Source organism: Triticum aestivum, chromosome 1D (genome assembly GCF_018294505.1).
Source record: "Triticum aestivum cultivar Chinese Spring chromosome 1D, IWGSC CS RefSeq v2.1, whole genome shotgun sequence".
Lineage (NCBI taxonomy): Eukaryota > Viridiplantae > Streptophyta > Magnoliopsida > Poales > Poaceae > Triticum > Triticum aestivum.
The window spans coordinates 468203238-468228708 of NC_057796.1; the positions used below are offsets into that span (position 1 = coordinate 468203238).

The following is a 25471-nucleotide window of genomic DNA, read 5'->3' on the forward strand; positions in this document are numbered from 1 at the left end:
GTCGACGGTAGCTAGACCGGGCAAGGTTGATGCGTCAGTACAGCTCTGAAGATGGAGTGTTGGCAGTTGGCGGCGGCGGCCTCTGAGAGCGCGCCGGACCAGTGTGTGCCCCATACCCGGCAAGTGGCTTGGTTGGGGCATCAGGTCTTAGATGTTAAGTTTGGCTGCGAGGCTTGTTTGGTATTAGGCCCAGACTATTAGCATCCCTACATCAACTGGATAGGAGTAGCAATAGTTGTTGTCTAGACGGTGGCTTCAGACTTACTGTTATATCTTTTTGTAAGGTCTTTGTGAATAATTAATAAAGTGGCTGCATGCATCGCCCAGATAGTACAGAGGCCGGGGGTCCTTCTTCTTTAAAAAAAAAATATTGGTGTGGTTTGAATCGTGTTGAACAGAGCGGTGCCTAATCCGATAGCGACCCGTTCGTTCAAACCAAATTAAACTTGCCCCGTCGTACCGGGCGGCCGGCGGACGACGACGAGTAGGTTGACCGCCGAGTCGCCGGCTGAGATGGTGCCATCAGTCAGTGCAGTGCACCCCTCGTCACGCCACGACGTAGACTTACGCCCCCACCACCACACGCATCTCCATCTCCGGTCTCCCCCATCTCATGCCCTCAGTCTTCACGCCTCGCGCCAGAAAAGTCGCGAGCCAGGCCAACACCCGTAGAGTATAGGGACGTTCGACGTAGTTTCCTGGAAATGTATGCCATGGCAACCGCCAACCAGTGGACATGAACGGCCGGCCCGACCCAAGGGAAACGACGCGGGCATTATGGCTGGACTGTATGCATGGTTATCATCGCGTGGGCGTGGTGTGTTTGCGTCGTCGATCAGGCAGCCAGTAGTCCATAAAATACCCCTCGCCCGCCCCGTCCGGAACAAGGCCAAGGCCATCCACGGCACAACCGCCAACGGTGTTGGGCAGTTTCGCTTGGCTCCTCCTGTCTTGTAGCAGTTCGCGTGCACAAGAGGTCCCCATGTACCCGAAGCCGGAGGACGGTCCGGCGACGGGCTTCCCGATGAGCGCCGGCACGGCCCGCACGGGCGGCGGGCCGGGCGCTTACTACCAGGCGGCGCCGCCGACGGCGGCGTTCGCGATGCAGGCGGGGCAGGCGCCGCTGGCGGCGTGGTCGACGGGGCTGTGCGACTGCTTCGACGACTGCGGCAACTGCTGCATCACGTGCCTGTGCCCGTGCATCACGTTCGGGCAGGTGGCGGAGATCATCGACCGCGGGTCGACGTCGTGCGGGGCCAGCGGCGCGCTCTACGCGCTCATCATGCTGCTCACGGGCTGCCAGTGCGTCTACTCCTGCTTCTACCGCGCCAAGATGCGCGCGCACTACGGCCTCCAGGAGAGCCCCTGCGCCGACTGCTGCATCCACTGGTGCTGCGAGCCATGCGCGCTCTGCCAGGAGTACCGCGAGCTCAAGAAGAGAGGCTTCGACATGAACCTCGGTACGCACCTACTGCTAATGTTATCTCTCTATATGTCCATATGCATGTAACCTAATTGGATTAGTTATGTGCTAACCGGCGACATGAACCTCTGCATGCAGGATGGCACGCCAACATGGAGAGGCAAGGACGCACTCCGGCGACCATGCCACCCCTCATGCACCCAGGGATGACCCGTTGATCGATCTGTGCTTTTGTTCTCTAAGACACGCCTAAAGTGTGCGTCCTTGTGTAGTAGAAAGAAGTAATCTCTATGCTGTTCGGCGTCTTTGCGGTGCCGGTGTCTACTTACTTTGCAGGTTTCTGTATACAATACTGTGTAACACACGACTACTACTTTGTGTAATGTTACTGCAAACGTATTTTCCCTTTTTTATCTAGAATATGCATGAGTATGTCACCCGCAAAAAAAAAAATGCATGAGTATGCGTATTTTATATTAAGAGGAGAAAAGGGTAAGGACACCTCTAACGGCGACCCGTAAATTTTCTCCCGCATCCGTCCGCGGATAGGGGCACCAGTCCACAGAGACGGATGCGGGAGGACGTCATCCAACGCTAGCCGTATACATCTTGCCAACAAATCGAATTAACTGGACGAAATTCCTTCAAACAGATTAAAAACTAGATTTTATTTTTGAAGTTTGGATAAACCAAACATGGCCAGATTTCATATAAACAAGACGGATTTCATATAGACACGACGGATTTCGTTATATTTATGTCAATTAAGCGGTACTAGTCCGGCTCTGGAGGTATAATTAATACCTAATCTAAATGGTCGTCGTCCCCTTGTACAACCATGAACCCAGAGAACCAAAGCTTCGCTTTTTCCAGCTCCGCCTCGGCGCTCTCCAGCTCTGCCTCCGTAACCTCTGCCTCCGGAGCCTCGGGAAGCGGAGCTGTCCGCCTCCGCGTCGCCGCCAAGCGGCCGACGATGTTCAACCCACAAAACTTGGCGTCAACGGGAGGGGAGGAGCGGTGGCCTTCTTGGGACCCGAGCAGCGGTGACCTACCGTGCACTACTCTTCCTCGCTGCCGGCGGCTCCCGCAGACATGACGGCTGGCGGTGGGGCGCGGCCTCGACATTGTCCTCCTCGTCGTCGGTCTCGTCGAACAGCGCCTTGCCCGCCTCACCGCACTCCTTGGACGTGGCGGCCACCTCCGCCACCCGCTATCGGTACCGCCAGCTGGCGAGGCGGATCTTGCGGGCGAAGCGGTAGGACTGGAGCAGCGCCTCATACTCCGCCAGGTCCGCATCCGGCGTGACCGCCCCGCAGGCGCCGAGCTGCTCTTCTGCCTGCAGGTGCTCCTGTAGGAGATGGTGGTTGTAGGCGGCGTCGGCCTGCGCCTCCCTGAACTGCTCCTCCCACACCATGTTCATGTAAAGGGCATGGGGCCTCGCCGATGGTCATGGTGCAGTGCACCGGCAAGGGAGGCGCGGCGGAGGAGGAAGAGGAGGGTAGCGCGGGTGAGGTATTAGCTTGCCTCAGTGTGTAGGTGTATGCACTAACCAAAGAATGAGATACATTAAGGAGAGAGCAAAATAAGAAAAGTGACGCAGCCACGGTTTTGAAAGAAAAGGACGAGATTATCACTCGGGTCATGGCTAAAGGTATGCAGAATTGTCGTTTTTGTGCCTGTTCTTTTATGCTTATGTGTGAACAATTGTTGACTTTGTATTACTCAAATTATTACGTTATTATAATTGTGAAAATATGAAATTACCAGTTTTATCATTTGTACTATTGTCTTGTGACCATTTCATGTACTCTCTCCGATCTATATTACTTGTTGTAGATTTAGTACAACTTTACTAAAGCAGCGACAAATAGTATTGATCGGAGGGAGTATTAATATTATCATACAGTATGGTCCACCATGTTGAGTATTCTTTATCAGTGACGGTCATTGCAATTGTGACTCCAATGATCATGCACCGACATCAGAAAAGATATAATTGCCGACAGTTGCTACAGAATATAGATAATAATGACATAATAAACATTTCAAACATATCTTGTAAATCAGAGTCACATCTACAGCTTCGATATGGGGTCTCTCATCTCCAGTTTATTGTGGTATTTCCGTATTTGTAAGCTGTATGACCTTAACAAGGCCTTGGTTGAGTTTGTGCTTAGTTGGAGCCAAAGTCCTCCGCTACCCACTGAGTTCCTGCTTTAGTTGGAGCTAATGTGTGTATTGTAACTTAGCTGATATTCGTTTCTTAACTACTTTAGTTTGTGTTAAACAATTAAGTCATATCTTGGCTGATTGATTTGGTTAGTATTCATTCCTATACGGCTGTCTAGATTGATCCTTAGGATCTCCGGTAATCTCATGTGATCTGTTGTAAATTTGGCAATCAAGTTTGCCCATGTATAAATACAAGGTAAAGCCCGTGGGGATGATTACACAAACCAATCTCTCTGACTTGGTATCAGAGCAAAAAGATCCAATCTTCCTCTACCACCATGACCGGCACCTCCGCTGCTTCCCTTTCCGACACCGCCGGCACTCTCTTCTCTGTCAACGCCGGCACCCTCGCCGTCAGCTCCAGCTCCTCCACCCCGGTCTCCGTCGACTCGCTCGGCAGCCTCATCACGCTGCGCCTCACGTGGGAAAATTTCCTGCTGTGGAAGACTCAGGCCGTCCCCGTGCTCGACGCGAACAGCCTGTTCGGCTACGTCGCCGGCACTGAGCAAGCGCCGCCGCACACCATCACGGAGGGCACCGGCGATGCAGCCATCGAGGTGGCCAACCCGGAGGTCCTTCGCTGGTACCAGCAGGATCAACTTGTCATGATCGCTCTCCTCGGATCCATAACCAAGGACATCCTTGGTCAGATGACGCAACTGACCACCTCCGCCGCTATTTGGACTGCACCCCATGACATGTTTGCGTGGCAAAACCGTGCCCGCATCATGCAGCTAAGGTACCAGCTCTCAAACCTGAAGAAGAAAGACCTCTCTGCCTCGGACTACTATCGCAAGATGAAGGGATTCGCCGATGCGATGGCGTCCATCGGCAAGCCCCTTTCCGATGATGAAGTGCTCGGCTACATGTTGGCTGGGCTGGGCTCCGAGTTCGAGCCACTGGTCGCGTCGATCACGACGCGTGACGACCCTGTAAGTCTCAGCAGTTTTTATGCATTCCTCCTTAGCGCTGAGCTCCGCCTCGAGCAGCAAGCCTTGCATGGCGAGATACATCCTTCTGCCAACACTGTTGCACGTGGTCCTGATGGTCACCGTGGTGGACATGGTGCACGTGCTGGCCAAGGAGGACAAGGTGGCCAAGGCCGTGGCCAAGGCGGGCGTGGCCGCGGCAACGGTGGTAACAGCCGCTCCAACCTGAAGTGTCAGGTCTGCTCCAAGTACGGCCACGACGCGCTTCACTGCCGCAACTGCTTCAATCACGCGTACCAACCTGAGGACCAGCGTGAGCGCTTAGGCAACGTCGCCAACACCAGCTCCGGCGGATACATCGTCGACATGGACTGGTACGCTGACACGGGTGCTACGGATCACCTGACCAGTGACCTCGACCGCCTCGCCGTCCATGAGCACTACGGCGGCAAGGACAAGGTGCATGCCGCAAACAGGGCAGGTCTGTCTATTTCCCATATTCATTCCACGATTTCTGGTTCATCATCCAAGCCACTTTATCTTCATAATATTTTGCACGTTCCACATGTCAACAAGCATCTTCTTTCAGTGCACAAACTTGTTTCTAACAATGACGCTTTCGCTGAATTCCATCCTCATTTTCTCTCTCTTAAGGACCGAGCAACGAAGGCAGTTCTTCTTCGCGGTAGATGTCGCAATGGTCTCTACCTAGTTCCAAGCTTCAATAAATCATCTGTCGTCTATCCCGGTCCTCGAGTCCTCTCCGCTGTCAAGCTCTCTCCAGAACTATGGCATCGAAGATTAGGCCACCCCTCGAAAGCTGTCGTTGAGTCAGTCCTTAGATCAAATAAATTTGCTTGTGCACCCTCTCTTGAGTCTAGTATTTGTGATGCTTGTCAACGTTCAAAAGTTCATCAATTACCGTTTCGTGATTCCACTCATGTTACACATGAACCACTTGAACTTATTCATTCAGATGTATGGGGTCCTGCCATTACTTCAGTTGGTGGTTTCAAATATTATGTGAGTTTTTTTGGATGATTTTAGTCTTTTTACGTGGATACATCTCCTCAAACGTAAGTCTGATGTTGAACAAGCATTCTATACCTTCCAAAAACATGTTGAGCGCATGTTGAATGCAAAAATTAAAACTGTTCAAACAGACTGGGGTGGTGAGTACCGTCGCCTCAATCGGTATTTCCAGAAGAAGGGCATTACTCATCGAGTCTCCTGCCCCCACACGAGCCAGCAAAACGGCATTGCCGAGCGAAAGCATCGCCATATTGTCAAACGGGCATAGCACTCCTTGCTCATTCCTCACTTCCGGTTCGCTTTTGGGATGAGGCATTTCTTACCGCATGTTATCTCATTAATCGCATGCCCACACGAGTTCTTCAAAACTCCACACCCGTCTCTTGCCTTCGCAATGAAACGCCCGATTACACTTTCCTTCGTGCGTTCGGTTGTGCGTGCTGGCCCAACCTCCGACCGTACAATAATCGGAAACTTGAGTTCCGCTCGCGCCAATGTGTTTTCTTGGGCTATAGCTCCATGCACAAGGGATACAAGTGCTTAGATCGGTCCACAGGACGTATTTACATGTCACGGGATGTTGTTTTTGATGAGCTAGTATTCCCATTCGAGCAAACTTGTACGTCAGCCACCACACCCTCGTTACTACCCACGTCTGCTTCCATTTTTCCTATTGCCGAACCAGCCCTCGTGGATGACAGTATGCGGACGTATGACACTACGTTGCTCACTAATCTTTGTTCTAGCTCGTCTCCGTGCCATGCAGGAGCACAGCAATCGACGTCGGTCGAGTGCACGTCCCCATGCACGCCACTTCGCGGCCATGCAGCTGGCTCGCCGCGTGATCACGCTACGTCGCCTGGGCCTGGGTCACGCAGCCTGACCACCCCTGTGGCCCTGTGCGGCGTCTTGATCTGTCGCCCGCGGCGTCCGGTGCTGATCAGGACTCGCCCGTTGCCAGCCCTTCTTCGTCCGATGGACCATCTCCAACAGCATCGTCTCCTGCTGCTTCATCCACGAACGTGCCGACGTCTCCTCTCGTCGCTCCAACCAGTGCGCCAGCGACTTCTCTGGACGCTACAACCGGCACGCTGCATCCAATGACCACGCGGCTTCAGAACAATATCGTCAAGACATTGGTGCCGAGTGCTTTCCATGCCGAGCCGCCTCTTACCGCGACGCCTTGGCCTGATGAGCAGTGGCGCCCGGCAATGGAGGCCGAGTTCCTCGCCCTACAGCAGAATGAGACTTGGTCGCTGGTGCCTCGACCTCCCGGCAAGAATATCATCAGCTGTAAATGGGTTTTCAAGGTGAAGCACAAGGCAGATGGCTCCCTCGACAAGTTCAAGGCACGTCTTGTAGCCCGTGGTTTCACTCAGCGGTATGGGCTTGATTACTCGGACACTTTTTCTCCGGTGGTAAAACCTGCTACCGTGCGTCTGGTGCTGTCTCTTGGTGTCTCCCGTGGTTGGCATTTCCGTCAGGTGGACATCAGCAATGCATTTCTGCACGGAATACTCACTGATGAAGCCTATATGCAGCAGCCTCCTGGCTTCCACGATCCATCTCGGCCGGATTATGTCTGAAAGTTACACAAGGCGTTGTATGGACTGAAGCAGTCGCCCCGTGCCTGGTATGCTCGTCTCAGTGAGCGCCTTCAACAGCTCGGTTTCTCTTCTTCGGCGGCCGACACTTCACTGTTCATTCTTGTTGATGCCGGCGTCACCATCTACATGCTTGTTTATGTGGATGACATCGTCATTGTCAGCTCCTCTCAATCAGCTATGACAAACCTGCTTCAGCGACTTTCTGCCACGTTTCCTGTCAAGGACCTTGGATCACTTCATTATTTTCTTGGTATTGAAGTGCTTCCCAATTCCGGGGGAATAACTCTTACACATAAAAGGTATGCTATGGATTTGTTGCAGCGTACTCACATGGCGAATTGCAAAGCAGTTTCAACACCAATGTGTACACATGAGAAGCTTACTCGTGACTCCGGACGTGGACTGAATGAAGCTGAAGCCTTCCGGTACAGAAGCACGGTGGGAGCCCTTCGGTACCTAACCTTGACACGGCCAGATCTTTCGTTTGCCGTAAACAAGGTCTGTCAATACTTATCATGTCCCACTGATGTTCATTGGAAAGCCGTCAAGCGCATTCTCAGGTTTGTCAAAGGAACGGTATCCACTGGTCTGACCATCCGTCGATCGCCATCAACTCTGCTAAGTGTATTTACAGATGCCGACTGGGCGGGCTGCGACGACGACAGGCGATCAACAGGCGGGTTTGCTGTATTTTTTGGATCTAACCTCATCTCTTTGAGCGCACAGAAGCAGCCTACAGTCTCGAGATCATCGACTGAGGCGGAGTATAAGGCGTTGGCAAACGGTACAGCCGAAGCAACATGGGTGCAGTCATTGCTAAAGGAGTTGCAAGTTCCTCAACCTCGAGCACCTGTTCTATGGTGTGATAATCTCGGTGCAACGTACCTCACAGCCAACCCAGTATTCCATGCACGCACCAAGCACATTAAGGTGGATTTCCATTTCGTGAGAGAGAAGGTTGCCATGGGAAATCTCGAGGTTTGTTTTGTTTCATTAGCTGATCAAGTCGCTGATGCATTTACTAAACCTCTCTCGAAGATCATGTTGACTCGATTGCGGTGCAACCTCAACCTTTGCATAGTCTGAGTTTGCGGGGGAATGTTAAACAATCGAGTCATATCTTGGCTGATTGATTTGGTTAAGATTCATTCCGGCTGTGTAGATTGATCCTTATCGAAAAAGGCTTTCGTCCCCCTTTATATATAAAGCACCGATCAACAAGCACCTAGTACAAATGCACACCACCGCAACAAACGCACACACCCAGGGCAGGATACATAGGCGCTGAGCGCAACAACACCACCCCTAGCACTACCATCATGAAGAGATGAAGCTACATATGACGAACCATGTGCTCTAAGGCGGCGCCTTCAGAAAGGGTACGACACCAGAGCGCCGCCACCGCCCGATCCAAGGATCAGAGTTTCCCCTGGAGCCACATGACGGGCAATGAGAGCCGCGAGACGCCTTCAAGAAGGGAACGATCTTCGCCGCCGCCAGTCCGTTCGAAGATAGAACATGTTTTCACCTCGGCCAACACTCACCGCCACTGAACGCCACACCCCGGCAACCACGCCGCCCACACGGCCATGATTGACCGGGCAACACCAAGGCACGGGCTCTGCCCAAGAGCACTGCGCTACCACCACTAGTAGAAAAGGGGGGCTTTTGTCCCGGTTGGTAAGGGTCTTTAGTCCCGGTTTTTGAGCCGGGACTAAAGGGTCGTTACTAATGCCTCCCCCTTTAGTCCCGGTTCCGGGACTAAAGGCCGCGGCCACGTGGAGCTCCATCTTTAGTCCCGGTTGGTGTGTTACCAACCGGGACTAAAGTAAAATTTTATGATTTTTTTTTGAAAATTTTTTTGCGAATTTTTTTATTTTCAAATTTCTGAATTATTTTAACCTCTAATCTCTAATCACCACCCCTCATCACTGCTCAATTTATCCTCTAATCTCTAATCACCCCTCATCATTCCAAATCATCTAACTTTCCGGACGGTCACCCATCCTCTCACTACTCCAGCCTGAGCACGATTAACTTCCGGGTTCTATTCTCCCTCGTTTCCAAGTCTGCACTTGTTGTTTTCCTGACAATAGTAAGGTATCAATCCTATTAACCCTCAGGAATTTAGCTTGAGCATGAAGTGACACATTTCACTGTTTGAGTTTGAAACTATTGTTCTAAAAAACAATAATTATTTAGTAACACTAATATTTCTGGAATAATTAGTTTGACCACTGTTTGACCACAGTTTGACCAGATTTGACCAAAATTCAAAAAACTGAAATAATTATTTAGTAACACTAATATTCTAGAATAATTAGTTTGACCATTGTTTGACCACAGTTTGAATTTTTTTGAATTTTTTTGCCTCTCCAGATCTTAAAAGCCCCGTAACTTTTTTTCTGTTAGGTTTTTGAGGATTTTGAAAATGTTTAACGGGGTTCCCCCGGTTAAAATCGGATGTAACTTTTTGAGTAGATGATTTTTCATATAAAAAACTTTTTAATCCGAGTTCGTATGCAAAAGTTATGCCCATTTTACAAATTCCAGAGAGATTTTGCAAATAAAGTCGAAATTCATATTTGTAAATTTTCCCAACAACTAGACCACATATCACATGGGAAACTTATTTTTTTTTTTGCATTTTCTTTTGTTTTTTCTAAAACTGAAAAGGCGGTCCGGGGGGTAGACATTGCCACATTTTCTTTTGTTTTTTCTAAAACTGAAAAGGCGGTCCACCGGGGGGGTGTAGAGTTTGAAAATGGGCCCTTTAGTACCGGTTCGTGCCATGAACCGGTACTAATGCCTCAAAGCCCATTAGTACCGGTTGGTGGCACCAACCGGGACTAAAGGTCTAACCTTTAGTCCCGGTTGGTGCCACCAACCGGTACTAATGGGCATCGCACCCTTTAGTCCCGGTTCGTGGCACCAACCGGGACTAAAGGGCCCAGGTGAACCGGGACTAATGCCTTAGCCGCACGAACCGGGACCAATGCTCACATTAGTCCCGGTTCGTGACTGAACCGGGACTAATGTGAATATTGCCCTGTGACGAAAGCCCTGTTTTGTACTAGTGCACCACCAGGACCGCCGCCCCGGCATCCAAGACCTTGACACCACCTCACCCGAAACTCGCCACCACCCCAACGAAAGAGACGAGCGGAAAGGTCCCACCTTTCGCACCCCTGGGCGGCCCCCAGCGCCGAGACCCAATAGGCCGGCTAGAACTGGCATCCACCGACCCGTCATGCTGCCCCGAGCGCGAGACGAGCTCGGTCCTGCAGCACTGAGAGGGGGACGAGGTCAGTCCTGCTGCACCGTGCGCAAGACGAGCTCGATCCTGCAGCACCGGGCGCGAGACGAGCGGTGGACCGCAGAGAGGAGAGGACCGGCCCTTTGATGGGAGTAGCGCCCGGGCGACGAGGAGATGGGGCGAAGGCCGAGACGGTCCGAACGCAGACGAGCCGACGCCGGAGAAGCCGGTCGCTGCCGCGGGCAGATCCGTCGAGCCACCGTGAAGCCGCCACGACACCGGGAGGCCACCACCGCCGGACCTCTCCATGCCGCCGCCGACGGCCGGAGCAGCGGCCACGCCCAACCACAGCCCTACCCGCGTTGCCCGGCGAGCTCCAAGCGCCGGAGCCGCCGGGCACGCACCACCGGTGCCACGCGCCGCCGGCCGACCCCCAACGCCAGATCCGGCCAGCACACATTGCCACCACCGCCACCAACCACGGCGCTGTTACCTCCATCGAACCGCGCGGAGGTCCCAGCCGACCGCAGCCCAAGCCAACAGAAGCCCCCGGCACCAAGGAGCAACAGCCAGCCGCCGCCCCAGTCCGCACCAACCCCACCACCACCACGCCTCCCCTACCCCCGCAAGCAGCAGGGAGGAGACGGCCGTGGGCCTTGCTGCCCGCAGCCCCGGCCAGCCAACGGCCGTCGGCGCCAGACCCGGCCAGATCTGGATGCGAAGGACGCCGCCCCGCAGCCCCCGCACGTCGGCAAGGAGCTAGAGCGCCGCCACCCGCTGCCAAGCCGAGGGACGGCCGCCACCGCGCCGCCAGGCCCCGCGGCAGCCTGACGCCCCCGCGCGCCGTTCAGACCCGCGTCCTGCGCCGCACGCGCCAAGAGGGAAGAACGCCCCGCCGCCACCTATGCCGGTGGGGGGAGGAAGGCCGGAGGGGGAGGCCCGAGCTACGGCGGCTAGGGTTTGCCCCCGAGGACGCTCGCGGGAGCGGCTCGGGGGGTAGGCTCTATTTCGTTAGTTTTTCTTTTGAGATCCTTAGGATCTCCTGTAATCTCATGTGATCTGTTATAAACTTGGCAATCAAGGTTGCCCATGTATAAATACAAAGTAAAGCCCATGGGGATGATTACGGCAAACAATCTCTCTGACTGTTCGCATACTGGCTATGGCACCCATGTGATTGTTTTGGCCTTTTCAAGTGTGCCAGTGGCCTGGAAGACACGGCGATTTCTTTCTTTCCATAAGTTCCAGGCCATATACACCGCGAACTTAACCTGGGTTTTTTTAATCTCCTTGGGTACATTCGAGTTAAGCTTGAGCCACCACATTTTGATGGATGTTGCAGCGAGAGCAATATCAGCCATGCGTTGGTGAGACCTCGAGCAGAGAACCAAAGTTCCTTGGCATACGAACAACTGAGAAGGAGGTGCATCGATCGCAGTTTCCGGCGCTCGATCGCAGTTTCAAGCCTGTCTGCTGTCCAATTTCTATTCTGAAGCAGGAGCCAAGTGTAGAACTTAACCTCCCCCTCTGCCTTTGCCTTCCAAACCACTTCGAGCTGCGGTTGCGGGATACGGCCGATGAATTGAGCTTCAGGTCTACTCTCTTCTGATTTTTAACAGGAGTCAGCTGCTCGAAGGGAAGAAGCTTGGGCTGGAGTGGAGAGAACCTTGAACTCTCGTCTTCATGTCTACTCTCTTCTGATTTTTTTTTGTTAGCAGTGGCGCAGAAAAATAACGAAGATAACTAGAACCACAACATGAGATTTAATTGTTATAAACGTAGTTGATTAGGGGCATCAGAAGGAATGGCCCCATTAGTAGCTATTTTTGTGCAGATGTTTATGCTTTTCAGCAATTAATAGTACATAGAAAGATGTCTGCTATCTTGTTTTAACGCAATCAGGGAGAAAGCCAGACACATTCAGCGACATAGTTTTACTTTTATCTGTTCTACTCAAATATTCAGGAAGCGGAAGCGAAAGCTGCTGCCTCAGAAGAAAAGGAGCGGCATTTCCCAAAAATAAAAAAATAAATAAATGAGAGACTGTCACAAAATTTTGTCCCGCATAACTGTTCTGGAGACTCAGGTTTGTGCGTCATTTTCTTCTGAGACTAAAAACATGTGACATTCCTATAAGTCTAACCATGGTCTTGGGGATTAGTTTCAAAGTTTTAGTGGGAAAGGTAGTTCTGTTGACATGAATGTTGGTCCTTATGCAGATTACAATTCTTAGGACAGAACACAGACAGCTGAGCCGATCTGTTGAAAAGGATAGACGAAGAGCATCTGAAAGTAGACAGTAGTACCTAGCAATTAAGGAGGAGGCGGCATTACAAGAAGGACAAGCCGAACAGCTTGAAGAAGAAGAAAATGAGCTTAGAGCTAGGCAGACAAATGAGCTGCAGGAAGCAGCAGAACACAGGGGGCTGCTTGAGAAGGTAATCAACTTATCTTGAATCATCTTCCGTAAGTAACTGGGTATACATGTTAATTAATCTGATTGCTTTGAGCACTGTACGGAGCAAGCATTTCTCCTGCCAAAATCGTTAATGTGCCCAGTGACACTTTCTTTAAAGTTAATCAAATATACTCACGTGACACAAATTTAAACTTTGGGTTTGTCTTATAATAGGATTTTGTAGGGTCAACAGTCATCTTTTACTTGTTTCTCCTACATGAACAAAATTAGTCATGTCAAAAGTCGCATGAAGTTCTCCTTGAATTGTTTAATTAATGTCTCATGAAGTTGTGTCACTTCAATATAGGCGTTCTAGAAACTGACAGTAGCTGGTTATTCAATCTGGGTCGTCTGAAAGTATACCAGTTGGAGCCAAAAGCTGTTTTAGCTGATTTAATCAAGCATTATGGATGTCTGCATGTGTTTAATTGATTTTAGCACTTGGCCTGTGCAACACATCATTTCACACTGCCAAGTGAAAAATGGTGGAGCTACCAAGCTGCTGGCCACCCTGAACGTCCACTGTATTTGGCCTCAAAGAAGCCAGTTTGTTTTTGATTGTTTCCGTGAGGTGCCTGGTTACCCAACTTATGTTCAGCATCATCTAGAATGTTTATATGGACCATTTACTGCCTGTAAATGCCATCAAGACATCTCCAGTCCCATACCGGTGTTACTGCAAATTCACGTGTCATACTCGTTTATCTTAATGCCTGAAGAAGCTGATGCAATAACTTGGAATAGTTTCATGACTTAGTTTTAATCAAAAAGATGCTTTGCATGTACATGGTTTTATTATGACGTCGGGCCACCTCAAACGTTCATGATGTATGATTTATGTTTCATTTATAACCATTAACCATGGTCTAGGATATTGTATGTTTTACAACTTGTGTAAAGACGTCAGAGCATGAACTCTTGCCTTTGGGTGGGTGTTTTAGTTTTCATTTGTTCTTGCCAATAGTTGGGTTTACAGGTATTTGCATGGCAATGACTTGTTCTATTGTTGTGTCACTGCATTAATGCCACTACTGCATTACAGACCTCATTGGAATCTATTCGGAATTCCCTGGCAGAGGAGTTGGTAAAACTGACGGAACAAGTAAATCCTTGTGAACTACTTCCTCTGTTCACTTTTATAAGGCCTTGAAGACATTTCAGACAGGGTGCAAAGTAGCTCATTTTCAGTTGTCTGAAACGACTTATAAAAGTGAACGGAGGGAGTACCTACATTATATCCTTATCTATGTGGATGCTAGTTGAACTGATCCTTTTATATATGCAGTGTGAAAAGTTGCGGACTGAAGCTGCTGCTCTGTCTGGCCTAAGAGCTGACCTGGAAGCACTGAAACAGAGACACTTTCAAGCTCTAGAACTTACGGGAGAACGTGATGAAGAGGTATGGCTGCCATGCAAGCATATCATGACTTACCATCCATCGTTACTCTTTGTGTTAATGAGCTTATCACTAGATACGGAAATCAGCCAAGTCGAAAATCTTTCATCATATTTAGTTTCTGGACATAGAAGTTGGCCAGGTCGTCTTAGGAATGGACCTATGAATAAGTTTGACAATGAAGTAGTGTTTGAGTCAGTTAATTAACTAGCGTTTACAATGAACTAGCGTTTGACAACCAGGTCGTCTTAGACATATTATCAGTGCTACTTTCCTCTTAGAAACTGACCTATGTCGATGTTGACAATGAACTAGCGTTTGACTCTTAGCATAAGTTGCCCAATTGTTAAGTTGATCAAACTGGGTTTTGCTAGTGTATTGTTTTGTAAAATCTTACTTGCTATTTCATGCACACTTACTATATAAAAACACCGTGCTGCTTCTGCAGTTGGAAGAGTTACGAAATGGTATTGTTGACCTGAATGTCAGATCCGAGGAGATCGAGAGAGAGGAATTGAGATGAACTTGGGGAAGAAGTCGAGCTAAGAGGGCCAGCCGGCCTTGTATTACTATAAAGTGTATTAACTATATGTTGTAGGCAGTGGCTGAATTCAGAATAAGGGGATGGCTGTTATATAGCCCGACACAGCAAGAAGTAAAACAGTAATTAACTGTATCATATCCGGCGAGCAGTGCGAGCCGTCGATCCTCTTTTCACTTCCATCGTAAGCCGTCGGATAACTGAACGAAACAGTACGCTTGACGAACAGGGCTGATGCCTGACACTGAAGGATATGTACAGAGAACAAGTGGATCTTCTTGTTATCCAGGTTTGAATCATATCAGTCAGTTTAAACTCTCCTTTCCATCGTACGGACCTAATGAACCGTGTAGCCCTAAAACATCATATTTTCTTCTTCTGTTCTTTTACCAGCTCCAGACATTGGGTGCTCGTGTATAGTGTGCTATTGACCAAAGACAAGAGTTTTGAAGGCTGAACAAGTCCCATCAAAACCGCAGCGAGTGTGGGAAGTTCATAGTCATGCGAGATATATTGATTTTGTGTACACCGTGACGGATCTTTGTTGTCGATTTCAGTAGGATATAGTGTGTTGTACACTTAGACTGAATAGCTTCACAGTTTTACACATTGCTTGCAAATGCTTCACAGTTTTACTCATCGTGATGGAACTTGCGAAATTCACGATACAACAGATTTTTTTTGCACCCAAGCCTTCCGGGGCCCTTGCAGATAGACGGAGAGCATCGTCAGCGTCACAGCAGGACGTCGACTGCAATGTTGTGGGTAACCACCACCACCAGCTGGGCGGTGATCGTGGAGTTTCTGCTCTTCCAAATACGCAAAGGGTGGCAATCGCCAACGTAGGCTGAAGGCGAGCAGAGGAAGGAGGGCCAGGGAGGCGAGCAGAGGTCTTCCAACGAGGATTATATCATGGAATCACATCGTCAATACACTGTACGAGGGGACCTCTGTTTGGTTGCAAGGTTTCCCGGGGGGATCCCCGCTGTTTCCCCGGGTCGAAGAACCACGAGCCAAGTTGGCCCAGGGAAATCGAGCTGGTCATTTGGACCGCATCCTTCGAGGGTAACACTGCCCGACCCACGTCTTTACCACGGGGAGGAAAGCCACGACTCGAGAGGTCGGGGAGGAAAGCCACGCCGCGAGCCTCAAGGGAGAGACGACCGAACGATGCGCCGTTGGCCAAGATCTGGTGCCCCACCTCCTCCGCCCAGGAGCTATTCCGCCGGCGACAGAAGTGATGCCCCCGAACCACCCCCCCTCCAGCGACGGCAACGGACCGCGGCCCTCCGCCTCGAAGCTCCGGCTCCGGCTCCGGCGACGGTTCCGTGGACGTATTCTATGTCATCTCATCAAGGGTTAGCCCCCTCCTTCGCTAAATCCTATTTGGCGCGTTTAGCGCCCGCTACAGGTCTTTCCACTGACGGGCGCATACCCCCCTCACCACGTTGGGCCGGCCCAGTTTTGACTTCTTTTTCTGTTTACTAAAACTGCAAAAAGGTGCGCCAATAAGACGCCACGACCAACCCACCACATCCTTTCACGTGATTGTTTGCTTGTTTTCCCTTCTTTTACTTCTTTTTCTTTTCCTTTTTTCTTTCTTTTTTTAAATTCGCTAATTTTTTTTCTTCACGAATATTTCTGCAAATCGATGAATTTTTCTTGAATTTTGATAATTTTTTCAAAAATTTGATGAACGTTTTTAAATCCGATGAACTTTTTTCAAGTTGATGAACTTTTTTCCGAATTTGGTGAACTTTTTTCTGAATTCGGTGAACTTTTTCCGAATTTGATGAACTTTTTTCGAACTCGTTGAATTTTTTTTCGAATTGGGTGAACTTTTTCGGAATTCGATGAACTTTTTTCAAAGGACCAGAGTACATACTGTAGCAAACCAGTTCATTTTTCCAAGAAAACTAGTACGTACTGTAGCATTTTTTGAGCAAAGACAAAAAAAGTGATCGAGCGGGCAGCTTTTTTTAGGACGTCGATAACTGCCACACGTGTGGCAGGAAAGAAGACGCACCACACGACTCTAATGCAAATAGATTGCCACGTAAGTTAAAAGTTGCCATGTCTATTGCACATGAATTGCCATGATATTTACACTGAAGTTGCCATGATATATTTCAACTATTTTCTTTTACATTTAAAACTAAATTTTAACATATTATAAAACAGAGAATCAAGAAACTAGACTGGCCATGCATCATAAACTAAAATTGCCATGATACATGCACTTAAAATTGCCATGGTTCAATAAAAAAATATATTTTCATGGTCAAAATACTGGAATTGCCATCATAAAAAAACAAAAATTGCCATGATCTACAAACTAAAATTGCCACATGGCAACTTTAGTTTAAGCACTATGGCAACTATAGTGAAAACATCATGGCAACTTTTGGGCAAAAAAAAAATTTCGTCGAAACATATCAACATGGGATCTAGTTTTGAAGATCTCGTCGAGACGGATTTAATGGTGAAAACGGATTTTTAGTTCGCTTTTTTATTTAGAAGATAAAATATTTTTAAGCCGAAAACCAAAATGATTTCTACTGATGTCACATATTCATACGTGGCAAAATGAGTGGTGATGGAGGCGTGTGGGCGACCTGCAAACATCCAGGCGTTAGTTTTTCCGTTTTTTTATGAGCAAGCGACGCAGCTGGCGACAGAACGGCAGGAGCCCACTATCGAGCGACGGCAGCAGCCAGCGAACGAGCAGCGGCAGCCAGCGAGCGTTGTTGGGCCAGGCCCATGCAAGCGAACGCCCCATCCACGGGCCCTACAGGCCTTTTTTATGTGAAAAAGAAGAGGCCCATGTTAAGTTATGACTAGTAAAAAAGCCCAGTTTTTCTGTAACTTTTTTTAGCAACAGTTTTTCTGTAACTAATGAACTACTAGACTTCTGCACGGCAAAATTGCTATTGTCTTTTGCCATTGTATGAAAGAAATTGCCATTATCAAGTTTGTGCTTTCATAAATGGCGTAAAATGGAAGAAGTCATAGCAAATCTGCATCTTTACAATACGAAAAGTTGCCAACACTACGAAGTTCACAAAAAATGAAGAAGTTGCCGTGGCAAGTTTGCCAAGTTTTTGTACATCTTAGGTTGCCATGTTTTTGAACATCCTTTTGTTGCTATGGCAAGTTCGCCACATTTTTTGAACATCTTAGTGAAAGAAGTTTGCCATTTTTGTACAAACTTAATTACAAAAAAAAGTTAGCCATGTTTCTGCACATATTAACTTTGCCATGGCAAGTTTGCAAATGTTTTTGACATCTTAAATTGCATGGCAATTTGCCATGTTTTTAAACATCTATAATGTTGCCATGTTTTTGAACATCTTTAGTTGCCATGGCAAGTTTGCATGTTTTTCAACAAGTTAGTGAAAGAAGTTGTCATGTTTTTGAACAAAACTAATTAAAAGAACTTACCATGTTTTCGCACATATTAAAGTTTGCCATGGCGAGTTTGCCATGTTTTTGAACATTTTAAAATGCCATGGCAAGTTTCCCGTGTTTTTGAACATCTACAAGATCATGGCATGTATTTTATCATCTTAAGTTGTCATGGCAAAGTTTGCCATGTTTTTGAACACCTACAACTTTGCCATGGCAAGTTTACATGTTAATTAAAGAATTTTTCCATGGCATAAATGGAATTAAATTTGCCGTGGAAAAAAATGGAGTACCTTTGCCAGGGAAATAAATTAAAAAAAATTACATGGCTATACAAGTATATTTACCGTGCTACATAGTTAAAATTGCCATGTTCTGGAAAATGTAAATTTGCCATCATATTTAAAACAAAAAATTGCCATGCTCTTTACAATAAAATTTGCCATGGCAACTTAAACTAAAAATTGCCATGGCAACTTAAACAAAAATTTGCCATGATGTAGATATGTTTCCGCCTTGAAATTGCCATGGACCAAAAAAATGCAGAACATTTCCAACAAATTTTCATGGACTCTATAACAGACAGTGCTACTTGCAATGCTAGTCAATGATGGTTAGACCAAAGCCGAGTGCCTGAAATGCACTAGGAAGAACAGTTGGGAAATTGAAGACACCTGGAGATCACAACTCCAACACTAGAGAGATGGAAGACTCTTGCATCGGTGCCTACATACACTGGCCACTACAGAATTTGCCATAGCTGCAAAAAATTACACACCGTCCAGTGTCCACTGCATTTTAATGGCAAAAAATTTAGTAAAAAAATTGCCATGGCTGCAAACATACCTATTCACTGCAATTTCAGCCGAATGAAGCCGTCGTGTGGGGAGGAATGGAGCAGAAATCTCACCAGCTCTATGTCGATGGCGTCGCCCGTGATCCCTAATAAATGGCAATTTTGGATCATTTGTCATGGCAATTTTAGAGATCTCTAATTAGAGTTTTGAAATACATGGCAAAAATTTGAGAACATACATGGCAAAACGATCTATAAAAGAGTGAATGTCAATTTACCATGGTCTGAAAAAAATCATAGCAAAAACGTGGCAAATTTGCCATGGCAACTATTCACTTTTCAAAACATGGTAGCTACAATTTGTTGATGTCGAAAAATTGATGAGAATTTACTCTATTGCTGCACAAGTACAAAAAAACAACAATAATCAAACTAGACAATCAAAAAATACGAGACTTTCAAGCCATGATGCCAACTTCATGTTTACACAAAAGTTGCCATGGCAAAATCGCATGAATTTGCCGTCATTTATGAACATACATGGTAAGAACTAATCCAAAAAACATTGGTGTTTTCGTCATCAGGAGTCAAAGTAGTGTTGCTGTAGGCTAAAAATAGTAGGGATGTGGACTCATTTTTGCATCATCACAACTCAAATAAAAGTAGCTCTTCGCTTGCTGAAAGAATACTTCTCTTGTATGCTTTGTTTCTGAAGAGTAGTAACAGAGGATTCACAAACTAGGAGCAAATCTGCAACTAAATGACTACGATTATGGAGTACTGATGGAAGTGTAGAGCAATTTCAATGGGGGGTGGCGGGTGGTGGCAGAGGGGAAATAGTGGCAAAATACCTTCGGTCTCGTCGTCGTCGGTGGCTGCATTCACCCGGAGCGCGGCACACGAAAACCACGTGTAGATAGACGGCCCCGACGTCGGTCGCGTCAACACAGGCGAGCAGGCGGCGCTCGGTTCTCTTCCCGCGGCGGCACCTCGAGCCGGTCGGCGAGGAGCTTACAGAAGGAGGTTGACCCGGAGCGCGACGGAGGCCTGACGGTTATCGTCACGCGAAGACCTCGACGAGGGGGAGGTGGCCTCGACGCCCGCCACGGCGGAGCAGGTGAGCAGGCCTCGCCGCAGCGCTCGGCCTCCTCCAGGAGCGCACCTCTAGCCGGTGCCGGCGCGCGATGCAGATCTGCAAAGGAGCGGACATGGAGGCCCCCGAGGCCGGTCGCGTGTGAGATAGTCTCTCCGTCCGGTGGCGGCTGGAGAAGAGGGCGCACGGCGGAGGAGGTTGTTTTCGGGCGTCCGTGAGAGCATCTCCAGCCGCGCCCCAAGAACGGCCTCCCCAGACGGTTTATTCGCGCCAGCGCCAAAAAAAAGCCCAGTCGCGCCCCCAGGACGCCGAATTCCGCCGGCTCGACCTGTTTTTGCGCCCGGCGCTCGCAGGCCGAACCCGGCGCACTAGGGGCGCTCGGGGCTCCGGCGCAAGGAAAAAGCGTTCCTGGGGCCACATTAACAGGCGAAAAGTCAAGCCACCCGCCCAGATTCGCCTCCTACCCCCCGCGCTCGGCCGCCACCTTGCGCCACCCTGCCGATCCCGGCGCCGACCACCGCCCGTCGTAGCTAGGTAGACCATCCCCAGCCGGGAAAAAGAAGGGGTTTTGCCGAGGCAGCCTCTCCGCCGCCGCCCGGGCACCTTTTCCGGCGCTCCGGCGGGCTTGCGCCCACCTCGCCCACAAGGTGTTCGGTGAATTTCCCGGCCCGGCGATGGAATCCGAAGATGAGGAGGCGCTCGCGGCGTTGCTGGATGAGGAAGCCGAAGCCAACGTCCAGGAGCAGGAGCATCTCATGGTGCTCGCTGCCCTCGCCGGCCTGCTCGCGAGCAGTGAGAAGCCGCGGCGAGGTGGCTCGGCGCTTGGGCGGGTGAAAGCAAAGAACCGGCATCGTTTGGAAGGCTACTGCATGCTCTACTCCGACTACTTCGCCGACGCTTCATTGCACGGTGAGAAAACATTTCGGTGCCGTTATCGGATGAGCCGAACGCTTTTCCTTCGGATTGTGAATTCCATCCGGGAGTTCGACAACTACTTCAAGTGCAAGAAGGATTGCACCGGCACACTTGGATTCACCTCCATCTAGAAGTGCACGACAGCTATGAGGATGCTTGCATACGGAGCTCCCGGTGATTCACTCGACGACTATGGGCGCATGGCCGAGTCCACCAGCATAGAGTGTTTCTACAAGTTCTGTCGGGCAGTGGTGGCAGTGTTTGGACCGCAATACTTGAGAACACCCAATGCGGAAGACACTGCTCGGATCCTAGCAAAGAATGCAGCAAGAGGATTTTCTGGGATGCTTGGAAGCATCGACTGCATGCATTGGAAATGGAAGAATTGCCCATTTGCTTGGCAGGGGTTTTACAAAGGCGCCAAAGATGGTTGCAGTGTGGTGCTTGAAGCAGTGGCCACACATGACCTCTGGATTTGGCACTCTTTCTTTGGGATGCCAGGAACTCACAATGACATCAACGTCCTGCAGTGCTCCCCAGTCTTTGCCAAGCTTGTTGAAGGTCATTCTCCTCCGGTGAATTTCGAGGTCAATGGACGGCAGTACAACAAGGGGTACTGTCTAGCTGATGGCATCTATCCGAGATGGTCGACATTTGTGAAGACCATCTCAAACCCTGTGCCAGGAGGCAAGAACGCCTGGTTTGCGAAGATTCAGGAGGCTTGCAGGAAGGATGTCGAGCGGGCATTTGGTGTGCTCCAATCTCGGTTTGCTGTTGTTCGGTACCCCGCTCAGACCTGGTCGAAAGATCAAATGTGGGAGATCATGACTTGCTGTGTCATCTTGCACAACATGATCATTGAGAGCGAGCAGGAAGAGCCAGTGTTTGACACTGAACCATACTACAGGCAGGGTCCTCTAGCCGAAGTTGATCACCAGCTACCGACAACCTGGACTGCCTACCTCAGTATGCGTCAGGAGATCCGAGACCCACAGGTGCATCATCAGCTGCAGCAGGATCTGGTGGAGCACCTATAGAGGCTCAAGGGCGAGGCCGGGAATGACGTGCGATGAAACTTGAGTTTTTATTTGTTAAACTATATAATTTATAGTGAACTATTTGTTGAACAGGCCGAAACACGCCGAACCACCCCGAACTATGTGACGAAATAATTGATTTATATATTTGTATGCGAAAATTAACGCCGAAACACGCCGAACCGCACCGAATATGGGCCGATTCACGCAGATATCGGGCCGTTTTTGAGCCGAAAGCTGGGCTGAATTCGGCGCCTGGGGGCGACCGGGGGGCGACGGCTCGGTGCCGAACCGCCCCCAGCGCCGAGTTTATCGCCGGCGCACCCCAGGCCGCTCTTTTTCGGCGCCCTGGGGGGGCGAACGGCTGAAGATGCTATGAGAGAGTGGGGATCGTGGGGGATAAGGGGATAAGGTTAGCTGCTCTCAAGTCTTTTTGCTCAAGATTGGTGCAGCCCGATCTGACTGTGAGGGAGGGGCTGGGAACATGGACGTTCGGGAGTTATCGATACCGTATATTTTTCTTCAGTTCGTACCTTCACCGTCCATGATTTGCACCACCAGTTTCATATGAATTTGTATTTTCTTGTGTGGTTCATGAACCACCAGTTCCATACGAGTTGTATTTTCATGTGTGCTAGCTACGATTTGTTTCTGTGTACCATGCTTATGCTGCCCATACAAATTGTGAAATGTAGTCTGAAGCTTGATGCATATAGTTTCTCATGTATTTAATAAAACTTTGCACTTGTATGCACCAGACCTGTGGGTCAGTTGGTTCAGTTTCATAGTTGTGTATCTGTCCATAGTATTTTCATTGTTGACATCAGATTTCATATGTTATGAGGTACACAACACTGATTACTGATTAGATTTAGACACAAACAGATCAATATAGTTGTATGAATCAAGCTCTTGTGAGTAGGTGACATTTGTGAGCAACTATTCTGCACATTTTTTAGATAGAAATAGTAACTCGAGCACTGCTGGCCTGTTGCAGGCTTTCAACTCACTATATCATGTTGATCTTGTTGTCTTTATCGATCATTGAGAAGAAAGCAAGAAAGGTATGCTAAAGCTTATATATATTGGTTGGTATGAATTGAACCTCTAGTCAAGAAGAGATGTGTTTGGTGATGTTTATGTGCTGAGTTGTGCTACCGTTTACATGATGAATCTTTTGCTGCTGGTTCTTATTAGTTGAAATTGTATATGGATTGTCAATGCTTTTAATCCCAGTGCTTTTTATTGGTTTTTCAGTGTGCAATTTCTATCTCATATTGATAGTTGATAGAAGGGACCTTGTCACATTTGTAGGGAGCTTGCTGGTTAGAATATCAGCATATGTAGTCTTGGCACATTTGTCGTCTTCTGTAGTCCTTTAGGTTCCTATGCACACTGTAGTCTGTACTACCAACATTTAATAGGATGTACTTGCAATTCATTGATGTTGCTTTACACAAGTTTCATTTGCATTGGTCAATAGTAGTTCTCCGCTAGTGCGCAGAGAACTAAAGTATAAAAGAGGAGCTAGAACTTGTCATCCTGTATGTAGAACAGGGAACACTGTAGTACAGTTCTAGATGCATGGTTTGTAAGGCTGTTCTATCTAGCTACATGTATCTTGCTTATGAATTATTAAAATACCAGTAGTGTGTTTGGTTTGCCTGGCTGGTCAGCGATCATCGATATCTAGTGGGTGCTAATTTGTGAGTCTGACTGATAAATATTTTATCGTGTGTCAAATGCAGGTGCTCTGACATTAGAACCGTTTTGCTTTGTCCGAAGACGTCGTGTTCAGTTGCTTGGTGCCTTTTGGTTCATTGGTTTTGGCACTCGAGGACTACATAGATTTTCTGAAGCAATCTGCAAAATTAGTTGAAGAGGTAAAGGAATCGAAGCAAGAGGACTTGTACTCGATTGGAAATTGTGTTTCTGCGCTAGAGATAATTGAAGAGCTATCTGTTTCAGCAAAAGCAAAGGCGCTGCGGCTTTTCAAATGCCCAATGAATAGAGATATTCATCAATACCAAGAACTTAGGCTTTTCTGGTTGAAGGAGGAGATTACTGCAATGGAGAGAACATAGGGTATTCATTCTATGCTAGCTAGACATCCAATGGTTTCTACTAGGCTTTCTTTGCTATGTATATACTAGCAGTTGTCTCTAGTTAACTCCCGTGACAAATATACTCCCATCGGCCTCTACTAGATAGTAACACCTGAACGTTCAGTGGATACTTAATTAGGTCTTCAAGCTAGTGGATCTATCCAAGGAAGCTTCCGAGCTCTGTACCGGAACTTGGCAGCACATGTCACCTTTTTGTAAATTCAGTTCAGTTTGTTCTGGATTCTGTTCATCCTTCTGTTGAGAATGTTAAACGGAAAGCAAAGCACATGTGAGATGCCTGAGTATTGAGGAGAAAAGGCATGTGTTTCTGCTTTGCCGGGAGAGGCATGTAGACACTCCAGACTTGGTTATATTCTCTGTGCAATCTCGGCAAGAAGCACCATGCACAACTACAACTTGAAACAAACAGTTTGAAATAGGAAGCTCCCAGTCATATCAAATTTTGGTTGATAATATTTCATCTTAATCCGTTTGTACTAAAAAATAGTCTATTGAAACTGTGAACTGGTGCTAACTTAATTTTTTTGTGTAGTTCAGTCAACATCAAGATGCAGTACCTGATGTCGATGAGGATGCGGAGTGGAGAAACGACTTGAGTAGGGCTAGTGATCGCCGCCTTGCAGTTCATCTAATTCGAAAGTATCTCTTGCCGTGGACATGGCAAGTGATAATTCATTTTGTTGTTGTCGTGAACAAATTTGAATGATGATGGCACATGAAAACGGTTTCGACCAACGCTCGATCTGAATGAGATGTGGACCGACCGGTATCTGAACCCTTGTGAAGTGATGGCTATTGGTCGTAATAATTCCAAAAAATCTAGTTTACATAAATTCTGAGATTTTATATGTGTTTGTTTTTTCAGAATTATTCGTGGAATTCTTATCTATGGTCCATTGTTATCTGTAGAATTTTGTATGAAGGATATGAAATTTTGTAGAAATATATTGTTATATGTGTAGCAAAGTCTGTTATGATATGTGTTAATTTGAGGGATTTCCTTCCCTCCCCCTTCTTGCCGTTTGGACACCTGGGCAGTGGGGAGATCTCCCACGTGGTGGGAGGGATATCATGAGCACAGGAAAATCCCCGTAGGGGTTGATTGCCCTGGTTTTTTCCTACCCAACAACCAAACAAGGCTAATTGACGCGTTCACCGCCGGGTTTTTTCTTTCGAGAATCGTTCACCGCCGGTTAAGCTGCTTGGCGCTCGCAGTCCCTCCTGC

At 48.3% G+C, this 25471-nt stretch overlaps 1 protein-coding gene across 1 annotated transcript; it reads left to right on the forward strand.

The window, feature by feature from the left end:
* The first annotated feature begins 853 nt into the window (after positions 1–853).
* Positions 854–1834, forward strand: LOC123183056 (cell number regulator 2). Its single transcript, XM_044595791.1, has 2 exons — positions 854–1460; positions 1562–1834. Exons 1-2 carry the CDS (start codon positions 983–985, stop codon positions 1639–1641), a joined length of 558 nt encoding a protein of 185 aa, XP_044451726.1. The 5' UTR covers positions 854–982; the 3' UTR covers positions 1642–1834.
* Positions 1835–25471: the final 23637 nt, after the last annotated feature.

Coding starts and splice junctions, on each gene's coding strand:
- LOC123183056 (XM_044595791.1), top strand. CDS start 983: ATGTACCCGAAGCCGGAGGACGGTCCGGCGACGGGCTTCCCGATGAGC. Junction 1,461..1,561: donor AGGCTTCGACATGAACCTCG/GTACGCACCTAC, acceptor CTCTGCATGCAG/GATGGCACGCCAACATGGAG.